At 48.0% G+C, this 12,125-nt stretch overlaps 1 protein-coding gene across 1 annotated transcript; it reads left to right on the forward strand.

The window, feature by feature from the left end:
• The first annotated feature begins 94 nt into the window (after positions 1-94).
• PPP1R3D (protein phosphatase 1 regulatory subunit 3D) lies at positions 95-2,216 on the forward strand. The gene has a single exon (XM_061209139.1). The coding sequence runs from the start codon at positions 468-470 to the stop codon at positions 1,365-1,367; it is 900 nt and encodes a 299-aa protein (XP_061065122.1). The 5' UTR covers positions 95-467; the 3' UTR covers positions 1,368-2,216.
• The last annotated feature ends 9,909 nt before the right edge of the window (positions 2,217-12,125 follow it).

Below are 12,125 nucleotides of genomic sequence, written 5' to 3' on the forward strand. Positions count from 1 at the left end.
CGGCGGGAGTCCGCGCGCGGGCCGCGTCACGAGGGGCGGGGCGGAGGCTCGCCGGGAAGTTGCACCGACAAGTTGCAGCCGTGTAAGTAACGCCAGGGCCCGGGGGTGGGAGCGGCCGCTGGGCGGACACCGCCTTCCCCCAGGCACCCGGGAGGAAGCAGAAGGCCGGCGCCACCCCGCGCTCCGCGGTGGTCCCGAAAAACTTCCACGGGAGCAAGCACTCATCTCTTGAAATCAGCTCTTTTTTTTTTTTTTTTGCTGCCCAAAGCGAAAAACCCGGGCGAGGACTCGAGGGACGAAGTGGCTGTCCGGGCGCAGCCGGCCCACTGGATCCCCTGCAGGCAGAGGTTCCGGCGGACCCTCCCCAGGGGCTGCTGAGCACGGCCAGGGACACAGAGGGAGCGGACGCGGGGTCGGGAGGCCGCCCCTCGGTTCCACCTCCCCATCGCCCGACGGCCGGCTGGGCCATGTCCAGAGGCCCGGGCTCCGCGGTCCTCCCCGCCGCCGCCGGTTTCCGGAAGCCCGCCCCGCGGAGCCTCAGCTGCCTCTCGGACCTGGATGGCGGCGCGGCCCGGGAGTCGCGGCCCTGCAGGCCCCCCGGGAGCCCGGGCAGCGCGCCGCCGCCGCCGCCCGCGCCGTCCGGCTGCGACCCCCGCCTTCGGCCCATCATCCTGCGGCGGGCGCGCTCGCTGCCCAGTTCGCCCGAGCGCCGCAATAAGGGCGCGGGCGCGCCGGGCGCTGCGTGCCGGCCGGGCTGCAGCCAGCAGCACCGCGTGCGCTTCGCCGACGCGCTGGGCCTGGAGCTGGCGCAGGTCAAGGTGTTCAACGCGGGCGACGACCCGTCCGTGCCGCTGCACGTGCTGTCGCGGCTCGCCATCAACTCGGACCTGTGCTGCAGCAGCCAGGACCTGGAGTTCACCCTGCAGTGCCTGGTGCCCGACTTCCCGCCGCCCGTCGAGGCCCCTGACTTCGGCGAGCGCCTGGGGCGGCAGCTCGTGTGTCTGGAGCGCGTCACCTGCTCAGACCTGGGCATCAGCGGTACGGCGCGCGTGCGCAACCTGGCCTTCGAGAAGCAGGTGGCGGTGCGCTACACGTTCTCGGACTGGCGCAGCGCGCACGAGGCGGCGGCGCGGTGGCGCGGGCCGGCGGGCACCGAGGGCGCCGAGGACGTCTTCGCCTTCGGCTTCCCGGTGCCGCCGTTCCTGCTGGAGCTCGGCTCCCGCGTGCACTTCGCGCTGTGCTACCGCGTGGCCGGCGCCGAGTACTGGGACAACAACGACGGCCGCGACTACAGCCTCACGTGCCGCAACCACGCGCTGCACATGCCGCGCGGGGAGTGCGAGGAGAGCTGGATCCACTTCATCTGAGCCTCCGCGCGCAGGCCGCACCCGCGCTCACTTCCTGGCTGGGCTCTCGCATCTGGGCAGTGGCCCTTCCTCACACCCCGTCCCCTAAGCGAGGTCGTCTGACCTCACTTCCCGCTGTAAGGTGTGCTGGCATGGCCCATCCTGTCTTCTACTTGCATCGTCTGTGTCACTTGGTCTAAAAAGTAACCTCACGTGCCAGAAGGCCGAGCTGTGTCCTATGCTGGGGCGGGGTGCTGGGTGGGTAGACGCATGGGTGCGTTGGCCCCTCTGAAGAAGGCCCAGGCAGGTGGTTTTGGAAAGGCCTGCATCCTCCCGCTGGGAAAGCCTGTGGCTTTTGCATGTGTCCTGATTGGGTCTCTGTGAATATAGCTGTTATTTATCATCATTGTGACGTTGGGACTTTTTACCCTTAGTGGATGCCTTCTTCGGAACATTCTGGATTTAATAAGCTAAAAAAGAAAAAAGTCATTTTGTGTGTTTGTGCCCATTGTAAACAGAATGTACAGTGTGACTCCCATTGTGGTCCCTTGTGGCATTCCTGCCCTGGGACAAGAAAAACCTGAGATCACATTTTCTTGCCAATGTCTGTAGGCTTCTAACAGCCGGGAAACTATTAATAGGCATGAAATTTATGCCTCATCCGGTCATCTTACAACCATTCCTGGTAGTTCAGGCTGCCCGGTTAGGCTGTGTGTCTCCTGCATCAGCAATTGCGAAGGAAGAAAATGCTTAAAACTTTTAACTAGCAAAAGAGCCCTTTCTGCAGTCTCTTTTTGCACGTCATGTATTATTCTTGTACATGTTTGATAATTATGTATCTGCACTTTATCAGGCCATTCTGTTTAGATTTGAACTACCTAAGTATTTAAAGAAATTCTGCCTTAAGTTATTTCAGTTTTCAGGCAACTCTATGGAATTTCGGGCAACGATGCCCTTTGCGATGACGTTTTTGATGAATTAAGGTGACTCTCTTTATGTCTTCTTAAGCGTCAAAGGTTCCAGCAGTCATCTTTCAGAAATCACGTTACCAAGTGGAACTAGCAGGTATTTTCAGCAACAGCCAGACTGGAGGAAAAACAATACACAAATATTTACACTTTTTAAGTGTTTTAAACTGTATTTATATATGCCTGGTTTTATCAGCTACCTGCCAACTTTGCTCTTTGTGCCTTCAGATAGAAAAGTTTATAACCTCGTCTGGACTTGTTTCCCAATTTTAAAATGTTAAATGCTGTTTTTTTTTTTAAATTTCCAACCAAGAAGTCAAGGCCATTGTCCCCTGCAGAGTGCCACAAGAACTTACAACCTCAGTGAGGGGCTGGCAATTGTTTTTGGTGCTGAGTGGTGGTCTCACGGCAGGTGCTAGCACTGAGGTGTGAAAACCCAGCTAAGATGGACACGGTCTCCAACTTGGGAAGCTGGTTTCTGAGACAGCTGAAACCAGTGTAATCAATTTTGTGATAGCTGTCACCAATGCACTGACTCTAAATTTTTGAATGCTTGTTGCCATTTGTCAAATAAGTATGTAAAGGATGCGTTTTGCCTTTTAACCAATTTCTTTTTTATAATTGCAACTGTGTTGTTTTTAAAATTCCATCAACAGGGATGGCTTTCTTTGGTACCTTCTGCTCTAAGAATATGGAACTTTGATTTAAAATATTGTGACTAAATTGAACAATCATTGGCTGTTAGCACTGTGTACTCCACTGACACGCAAGAGGGAGAGAAGCCTGGTCGCATTTCCTGCTATTTGACAAACTGTCCAGTTAGTTCAGCAAGCCTGTGAGGGCCTCAGCTGCTATGCCCTGGGTCCCAGCCCAGCGTGCAAGGCAGTTGTCCACAGCATTCAGGTATGAGCTAGAGCTGGCAAATGTATTGCTATGTAAAGGCATGTAGAGAATCTTATAATCCATATGAAGGTCACTTACCAAAAAGGTTCTGGTCATGGAATATGAAGTAAATGTTATATCTTTAATATTAAGAGAATCTCCATGTGCCTTTGAAAAAAGATCAATGTTTAAAAAATTTTAAAGCTTAAATATACCTGTCTAGTTAATAAAGAAGCTTTGGAACAGCTTAAGGAGATTTTCAGGCCTGAAAACACAGTTATGTGGCCTAGATGTTCAAATTTTGTTGTGGATTGTGCAATTCTTGGGTTGTCTCCCAAACATATTTTAATACCTGCCATTTAAGGTGTCTTCACTTAAGCCTAAATATTAAAGTATATGTGCACAAGTTGTTAGTTGAAGTGTGTTTTTCTTGTGGTCTGATTACTGTGAAACAAGGCTTTAGAAGCATGCTGATTGTCATTTCACACGTAAGTCTTATCCATCCTAAAATGCTGTCACATTTAGGATCTTGGCTAGATAAGTAAATAAATGCATTGTATAATGGCACCTCAACTTCAGTAGCACAGTTGTGTATGTCTTTGAGAAACCGAAATACACCCTTTTATGCCAGGTCAGTATTACATGTGAAGAAAGCTCTAGGGGGACATAAGGGATGGGACAGTTACTGTACTTCCTTAGTGCTTACTGAAGCCTGTATATGGAATAATTAGTGTGTATCTGCCTTCCCCCGCAGCACCCCGATCGTGACTCTCACTCAATTACAAAGCTTTGAACACAGGGAAAGGAAACTAACCCTTATTGTGTCCTCTCTTATTTGCTTGCCTAAAATGTTAGGTGCTGTATGTATTTGATTTCATTTAATTCTGAAAATTGCACTACCTGGTAGATAATTTCCCCATTTTCTCAGCTGAAGTGAATGAAGCTTGGGGAGGTTTAAGGAGCTCACCTAGAGCCCCACAGCTGGTAAGTAGCAAAGCTAGCATTCAAACCCACGCCAAAGCCCAACCTCTCTCTGCCATGTGGTAAGATGTACCCGGTAAGAGCTTGTTAAATTTAATTGAAAGCCCATTCGGATTATGAGCGATAAGATTTTCCATCTGACATCATAATCTAAAAACCTATTTAAAAACAATTCAAATAAGGTTAAGTAAAATGATTTTTTTCTTCCATGTGGTAGTCTACTGATGTTTCTGAAACAATCCTTGGGCTTTCTGAACACATGAAACAATGAAAAGGGCTCTGACATTTTTCTTCTCTCTACTAAAAAGTGGCAAGGTGAGAAATCACTAACTTTTAATTTTTGGTGCTTGTCTGCTGTAATTATTTCTGAGTTGCTTGCACAGTTTACACCACAAGCATCCATTGCTTTTATCATTTAAACTGATACTTTAAATTGAAACATTCTAAAAAGCCTGGGAATACACTGTTGATGAGTCCCCTCAGTGCCAAGCCTAGATGGCCTCAGCGCTCTGTGCCCCAGGGGTCTGGGGTTCAGGCTAACGAGAGGGCAGTCACTCGCAGCCCCTGCTTCTAGGAAACCCTGGCAGGGGCGGGGCCGGGCGGGGCCGGGCGGGGCGGGGCCGGAAGGGCGGGGGCGGGCCCGGGAGGCGCGGCGGTCAGCGGGGACAGGCCCGGAGTGGTTCCGCTGCTCTCTGCTGGCCCGCAGCGTGGGCCTGTCTCAGGGCACTCTGACCATCGTGTCCCCGCGGGTTCGCCTGGTGCCCCCGTGTCACTGCGGCCCCTTCCAGCCTTCGCGGTGGCCGTCGGGAGCCCTGAGTCTTCTTGAGCCGCCGGCGCTTCCGGCCCTCCACGTTCAAGTCCTGCGGGCAGAGGAGGGACACTGTCGCCTCCTCTCGAGGCGCGTCCGTGCGGGGAGGGCTTCGCGGCGCGGCCGCCGGCCGAGCGGGGTCAGGGGTCGGCGTCGGGTCGGGGCGCGGCCGGCCCACTTAACCTGAGGCCCTGAGCCTTGCCCACCTCGGCGCCCTTGGTTCCGGCCTCGGGCGGCACTCGCGCCGGTGTGAGGGGCGGGGCCTGGCAGGCCGGCGGCGCTGATTGGACGCGGCGCCGACTGTACGCGACGCCGATTGGACGGGCACTTCCCGCCTTCCCTCGGCTGCGTGAGGCGCTGCGGCGATCGCTTAAGCGCGGAGACGGGACGCTGGGCGGCAGCTGCAGCGGGACTCCGCGCGGAGGCCTCTTCCAGCCGGCAGGTTGAGCTGGGCGCCGGGGAGGACTTCCCTGACGGCGGGGTGCGCGAGGGGAGCTGCGGCGTCGGCTGGGCCTCAGGGGGCGGGCGAGCGAGCGAGAGAGCGGCTTCCGGACGGTTGAGGCGAGCCGTTGAGGAAACGGCCGGGGCGGCGGCGCCGCCGGGGCTGAGGGGGGCCGACTCCGGCGGGGCGTCCGGTGGGCGGTGCGGGCCTCGCGCCGACGGATCGCGGGGCGTGCGGTCGTGAGGGGCCGGCGGCGGGTGTCCAGGGCCGGGGTGGGGTTGGGGGGATCGGGGGGAGCGCGGATCCGCTGGTCGGGGATGACCGAGGACGCGAGCACTGGCCGGAATCACGAAATTGAGGGCGACGCGGGTGGAGACGCGGCGGGCCGGGCGGGGCTTCCGGAGCGGGCGCGGAACCTACAGCTTAGCTTCCGAAACGATGTAACAGCGCCCAGGTGTGTGTGGGGGGGCGGGGAGGGGTTAGCAGCTGGCCTCGCGGTGGCCCGTGCTCTCCGCTTTCGGGAGAGCCAAGTGCGCACACGTGTTTCCCCTCTCGCCGCCGCCCCTCCTCCCCGGGCCCTGCCCCGCAGCCTTTTGCCGCGAGCGCGTTCTGCCTGGTTCCCCTTTCCGTTGGGAGCCACATGTCCTGCTGTCCCCGGTCGCAGAAGGAGGAGGATGAAACGAGTCTGTGCGCTGGGTGTCGTGGGTGATCCACTACAGGTGTCGTGAAGTAGCTTGTGGTGACGGGAGAAGGTGGTGTTTCCTCCCCGGCTCGCGGGCAGCCTCCGGCGTCACGGTCTGAACTGTTGGACGTCTGCTCTGGTGGCGCAGAGGGCTTTGCTGCATTCATTCATTCAGCTTTGGGGAAAGAATATATGCTTGTGTCAAGTTGTTGGGTGTTTTTTAAACCTTCCTCCTTCCATCCGCCTGCGCATGTGCATTCATCTTGTCCCAACGTCTGTGTTGCCTGTAAGGAAACCAGAGCGCCAAGCCCGCTTAGTTGACCCCACCCTCCCAGACTCGTCTTGAAAAAGTATAATTCTGTGCTGGGTCTCCCAGGTCGTTCTGTTGTTGCTTGTGCTCGTGCATAGCGCTTCATAAAGGTTTTTTTAAAAAAAATAAATTTATTTATTTATTTTTGGCTGTGTTGGGTCTTCGTTTCTGTGCGAGGGCTTTCTCCAGTTGTGGCAAGCGGGGGCCACTCCTCATCGCGGTGCGCGGGCCTCTCACTATCGCGGCCTCTCTTGTGGCGGAGCACAGGCTCCAGACGCGCAGGCTCAGTAGTTGTGGCTCATGGGCTTAGTTGCTCCGCGGCATGTGGGATCTTCCCAGGCCAGGGCTCGAACCCGTGTCCCCTGCATTGGCAGGCAGATTCTCAACCACTGCGCCACCAGGGAAGCCCCATAAAGGTATTTTTAACTGTTTACTCAGGGCGGTGGAAAGATGAGTGTGTCGCTTACGTTCCTTACTTACTTACTTAGCCTTCCCTCTCAGTCGCAGGTGTTTGTCTTGCATCATGGATGGTACCCAGTTTGGGGCTCTGTTAGAGCCAGTATATGCATTCAGCCTTGGAAGGGAGGGAGGAGTCGCTGGATTGTTTAGTTCAGTTTTCCTTACTTAAAAAAAACTCTGCCTGGGTAGACATTAATTAATTTTCCTTACCCTTGACGGACTTCTTGCACAAAAGTAGACTAGGAACTAAGCCGTCTTGTGAGCCTTGTGTGCCTCTTGGCCGTAAGTAATTCCTCTGGGCTGTAGGTCATGTCTCAGAGTAACCTTGTAAATGACATGGCAAATTCACACTCAGGTTGCTGTAGCTGTGAAGCAGGAAAGCATTCCGCCATAGGCAGGCCCGCCCCAACAGTTGCTGACCCTAGGGAAGAAGTACAAACAGAGGCCCCTGAAATATTTTAAGTGCTTAAACTTTTCAATCGAGTTTTCAAGTGGTGCAATAAAGTCTTCAGTTTCACACAGATACCCTCGTCGTAACGAAATAGAAAAGTTTGTGTGAAGCTATTATTTTTATGACCTAGTGTTGGCAAAATATGAAAGATAACAACGCATTTATTATGGATATTTGATGATGGACTGCCGAATTTTGGATAAGTAATAATGACCTATATAATTCGTAAATTAGTACACATTTCATAAACTTCTTTTCATTTTAGCAAAATCAGTAAATATAGTCAAGATTTTTACTTATTTTGTGTTGTATTGACAGTATGATTTAAGGATTAAAACAACATGTAATTTTGTTCAAAATGTACTAATTTGAGTATACTTTCACCAGAAACATGAAATAAGTGTAAAAAATAAAAAGGTACTGTTTGTTTAATACTTTCTGAAATACTAAATTTTTCTTAAAATTAAGGTAGATACAAATTACTAATGAACATTAATCTAAATAAAATTGTTCTAATAACACTGAAATTATTTTTGAATAAATCTTATTAAATATTTTTATAAAATAAACTCAGTCACTATTCTAGTGTTTGCTTGCCATCTAACTGTGAATATGTCATGTTCATGCAGTTGTCTAGATTTACATATATACAAATTAAAGAATAATAGCAGTTGCTTAGAACTACAGAATGTTTCTCAGTCACCATGTGCAATTGTTGCAAATACTGTGCACTTAGTTGCCAGTACTTCCAGAGCCACAAGTTGGAATACAAAGAGAAGCAAGAAAATGGACGTTTGGCACTATTAGGAAGCAGTTTTTCATTACGCAGGAATCAACTGTAGTTTTGCTCTGCCAGAGGAAGGATTTGACAGTTAACTGATGTCTTTTCTCTTACCTGAGCACTTAGGTTGCTCAAATTTTACCTCCTTTCTGAAGCAAAGACTAAAATGTCAGTATCAGCACAACCTGCAGTCTTCTCTGCATTGTTTCAGCCTACCCTCCTCCCCGACCCCCACCGGCCCCGCCCCGAGTCCCTTAAACATTATTATTATGGAAGATTTCTAACATACAAAATAAACAGAATAGTGTAATTAACTGCAGTCCCCTTCTTTTAAAGGCATAGGCAAAGGAAATGTTTCTCTAGGGCTTGAAGGGTGTGAGTTATGCCAGTGAATGTGTTCACGGTTATAGGACCTGCTGGGGCAATACTGAGTACTGGATTCAGAGTGAATAGAGAGTCCTTAATGAAATTATGTATGTGTGTATGAGAGAGAGAAGGAGACAATGATGTACAAAAAGTTCATATCTATTACTTTTTGTGCTTTGTGCTTTTTATGTTTTAAATGTTTTCACATTGCAGAGTCATAGAGATATCCTCCTGTGTTTCCTTCTAATGGTTTTTAAACATTTTCATTTTACATTAGGTAGTTAATTCATCTAGTTTGCTTTGTGAATGGGGGAAATAAGGGGCTTGATGTTATATTTTTATATGGTGAGTCAGTTTTCCCAGTGCCAGTTTGCTCATTTGGGAGCATTTATTGACTAATTTACATTTACTATTTGCAAAACCTTCTTACTCATATATGAAGTTCCAATATATACTTGGGTATGCATTTGGATTCTCTTTTGGTTATTGATCCATTTGTCTATTTCCTATTTTTAATACTGTTTTTAGTAATTGTAACTTTGTAATACATTTTAATAACAAATAGGATGATTCTTCCATTTATTTTTAAATAGTACTTTTGTTGGTTATAGAACTCTAGCTTGCAGTTTTTTCTTTCAGAACTTTCTAGTTTCTTTTCTCATAATGTTCTTGTATGGCTTTGGTATCAGCATAAGCCTGGCTAATAAAACGAGTTTGGAAGTGTTCCTTTCTCTTCTATTTTTTGGAAGAGTTTGAGGATTGGTGTTAGTAGTTCTTTAAATGTTTGGTAGAATTCACTGGCGAAGCCATCTGGTCCTGGACCTGTCTTGTTGGGAGGTTTTTGATTACTGATTCAATTTCCTTACTAATAATTGGTCTGTTCAGATTTTGTTTCTTCATGATTCAGTATTGATAGGTTATATGTTTCTCGTAGGTTCCATTTCTTCTAGGTTGCCCAATTTGTGGTCAGAAAAGATGCTTGATATGATTTCAGTCTTCTTAAATTTATTAAGACTTGTTTTGTGGCCTAACATATGATCTATCCTGGAGAATATTCTATGTGTGCTTGAGAAGCATGTGTGTTCAGCTGTTCTATGGAAAGTTCTGTATAGGTCTGTTAGGTCCATCTATCCAATGTGTAGTTTAAGTCCAATTTTAGAGCACTTTAAAGAAGTTATTATTCTAAGTCTTTTGGCTTTCATAGTTTCTATTGGTCATCTACTAGTCTTATTGATGCTACTTAAAAGTAACCTGTCTTTTTTTACTCTCTGACAGCAGTTTGATTTTTGATTTTGATTTTGATCTTGATTTTCAGCAGTTTTCTGTGGTGCACCAGGGTTTGGGTGTTTTTTTTCCCCCTGCTGGGGTTCATGGGGTTTTTTGAATCTATTGTTTGATATATTTTATTGGTTTTGGGAACTTCTCAGTCATCATTTCTTAGATATTGCTTTGGTCACATTCACTATCTCCTCTCCTGGGATTATAGTTACACATACGTAGGGCTTTATAACTTATCCTCTGTGTTCTTTTTTTTTTTTTAACATCTTTATTGGAGTATAATTGCTCTACTATGGTGTGTTAGTTTCTGCTTCATAACAAAGTGAATCACTTATACATATACATATGTCCCCATATCTCTTCTCTCCTGCTTCTCCCTCCCTCCCACCCTCCCATCCCACCCCTCCAGGCGGTCACAAAGCACCGAGCTGATCTCCCTGTGCTACGTGGCTGCTTCCCACTAGCTATCCATTTTCATTTGGTAGTGTATATATGTCCATGCCACTCTCTTACCCCATCCCAGGTTACCCCTCCCCCTCCCCGTATTCCCAAGTCCACCCTCTAGTAGGGCTGTGTCTTTATTCCCATCTCACCCCCAGGTTCCTCTGACCTTTTTTTTTTTTTTTTTTTAGATTCCATATATATGTGTTAGCATATGGTATTTGTTTTTCTCTTTCTGACTTACTTCACTCTGTATGACAGTCTCTAGGTCCATCCACCTCACTACAAATAACTCAGTTTCGTTCCTTTTCATGGCTGAGTAATATTCCATTGTGTATATGTGCCACATCTTCTTTATCCATTCATCTGTTGATGGACACTTAGGTTGCTTCATATCCTGGTTATTGTAAATAGAGCTGCAATTAACATTTTGGTACACGACTCTTTTTGAATTATGGTTTTCTCAGGGTATATGCCCAGTAGTGGGATTACTGGGTCATATGGTAGTTCTATTTTTAGTTTGTTAAGGAACCTCCATAATGTTCTCCATAGTGGCTGTATCAATTTACATTCCCACCAACAGTGCAAGAGGGTTCCCTTTTCTCCACACCCTCTCCAGCATTTATTGTGTTGTTTTTTTTAAATTATTCAAACAGAAAGTCACAAAAATTATAATCATCCTCATCAGTTCACTCAGTCCCATGTTCCAGCATTTATTGTTTGTAGATTTTTTGATGATGGCCATTCTGACCAGTGTGAGATGATATCTCATTGTAGTTTTGATTTGCATTTCTCTAATGGTTAATGTTGTTGAGCATTCTTTCATGTGTTTGTTGTCAATCTGTATATCTTCTTTGGAGAAATGTCTGTTTAGGTCTTCTGTCCATTTTTGGATTGGGTTGTTTGTTTTTTTGATATTGAGCTGCATGAGTTGCTTGTATGTTTTGGAGATTAATCCTTTGTCAGTTATTTCATTTGCAAATATTTTCTCCCATTCTGAGGGTTGTCTTTTCGTCTTGTTTATGGTTTCCTTTGCTGTGCAAAAGCTTTTAAGTTTCATGAGGTTCCATTTGTTTATTTTTGTTTTTATTTCCATTTCTCTAGGAGGTGGGTCAAAAAGGATCTTGCTGTGATGTGTGTCATAGAGTGTTCTGCCTATGTTTTCCTCTAAGAGTTTGATGGTGTCTGGCCTTACATTTAGGTCTTTAATCCATTTTGAGTTTATTTTTGTAAATTTATTTATTTATTTATTTATTTTTGGCTGTGTTGGGTCTTCGTTTCTGTGCAAGGGCTTTCTCCAGTTGCGGCGAGCGGGGGCCGGCCACTCTTCATCACGGTGCGCAGACCTCTCACCGTCGCGGCCTCTCCTGTTGCAGAGCACAGGCTCCAGACGTGTAGGCTCAGTAGCTGTGGCTCACGGGCCTAGTTGCTCTGCGGCACGTGGGATCCTCCCAGACCAGGGCTGGAACCCGTGTCCCCTGCATCGGCAGGCAAACTCTCAACCACTGCGCCACCAAGGAAGCCCCTGAGTTTCTTTTTGTGTATGGTGTTAGGGAGTGTTCTAATTTCATTCTTTTACATGTAGCTGTCCAGTTTTCCCAGCACCACTTATTGAAGAGGCTGTCTTTTCTCCACTGTATATTCTTGCCTCCTTTATCAAAGATTAGGTTATCATATGTGCATGGGTTTATCTCTGGGCTTTCTATCCTGTTCCATTGATCTATATTTCTGTTTTTGTGCCAGTACCATACTGTCTTGATTACTGTAGCTTTGTAGTGTAGTCTGAAGTCAGGGAGCCTGATTCCTCCAGCTCCATTTTTCTCTTTCAAGATTGCTTTGGCTATTCGGGGTCTTTTGTGTTTCCATACAAATTGTGAAATTTTTTGTTCTAGTTCTGTGAAAAATGCCAGTGGTAGTTTGATAGGGATTG

Source organism: Eubalaena glacialis, chromosome 13, assembly GCF_028564815.1.
Source record: "Eubalaena glacialis isolate mEubGla1 chromosome 13, mEubGla1.1.hap2.+ XY, whole genome shotgun sequence".
NCBI classification, from domain to species: Eukaryota; Metazoa; Chordata; class Mammalia; order Artiodactyla; family Balaenidae; genus Eubalaena; species Eubalaena glacialis.

Excerpts from the sequence above, each read along its gene's own strand:
- PPP1R3D (XM_061209139.1), top strand. The coding sequence starts at position 468 with ATGTCCAGAGGCCCGGGCTCCGCGGTCCTCCCCGCCGCCGCCGGTTTC.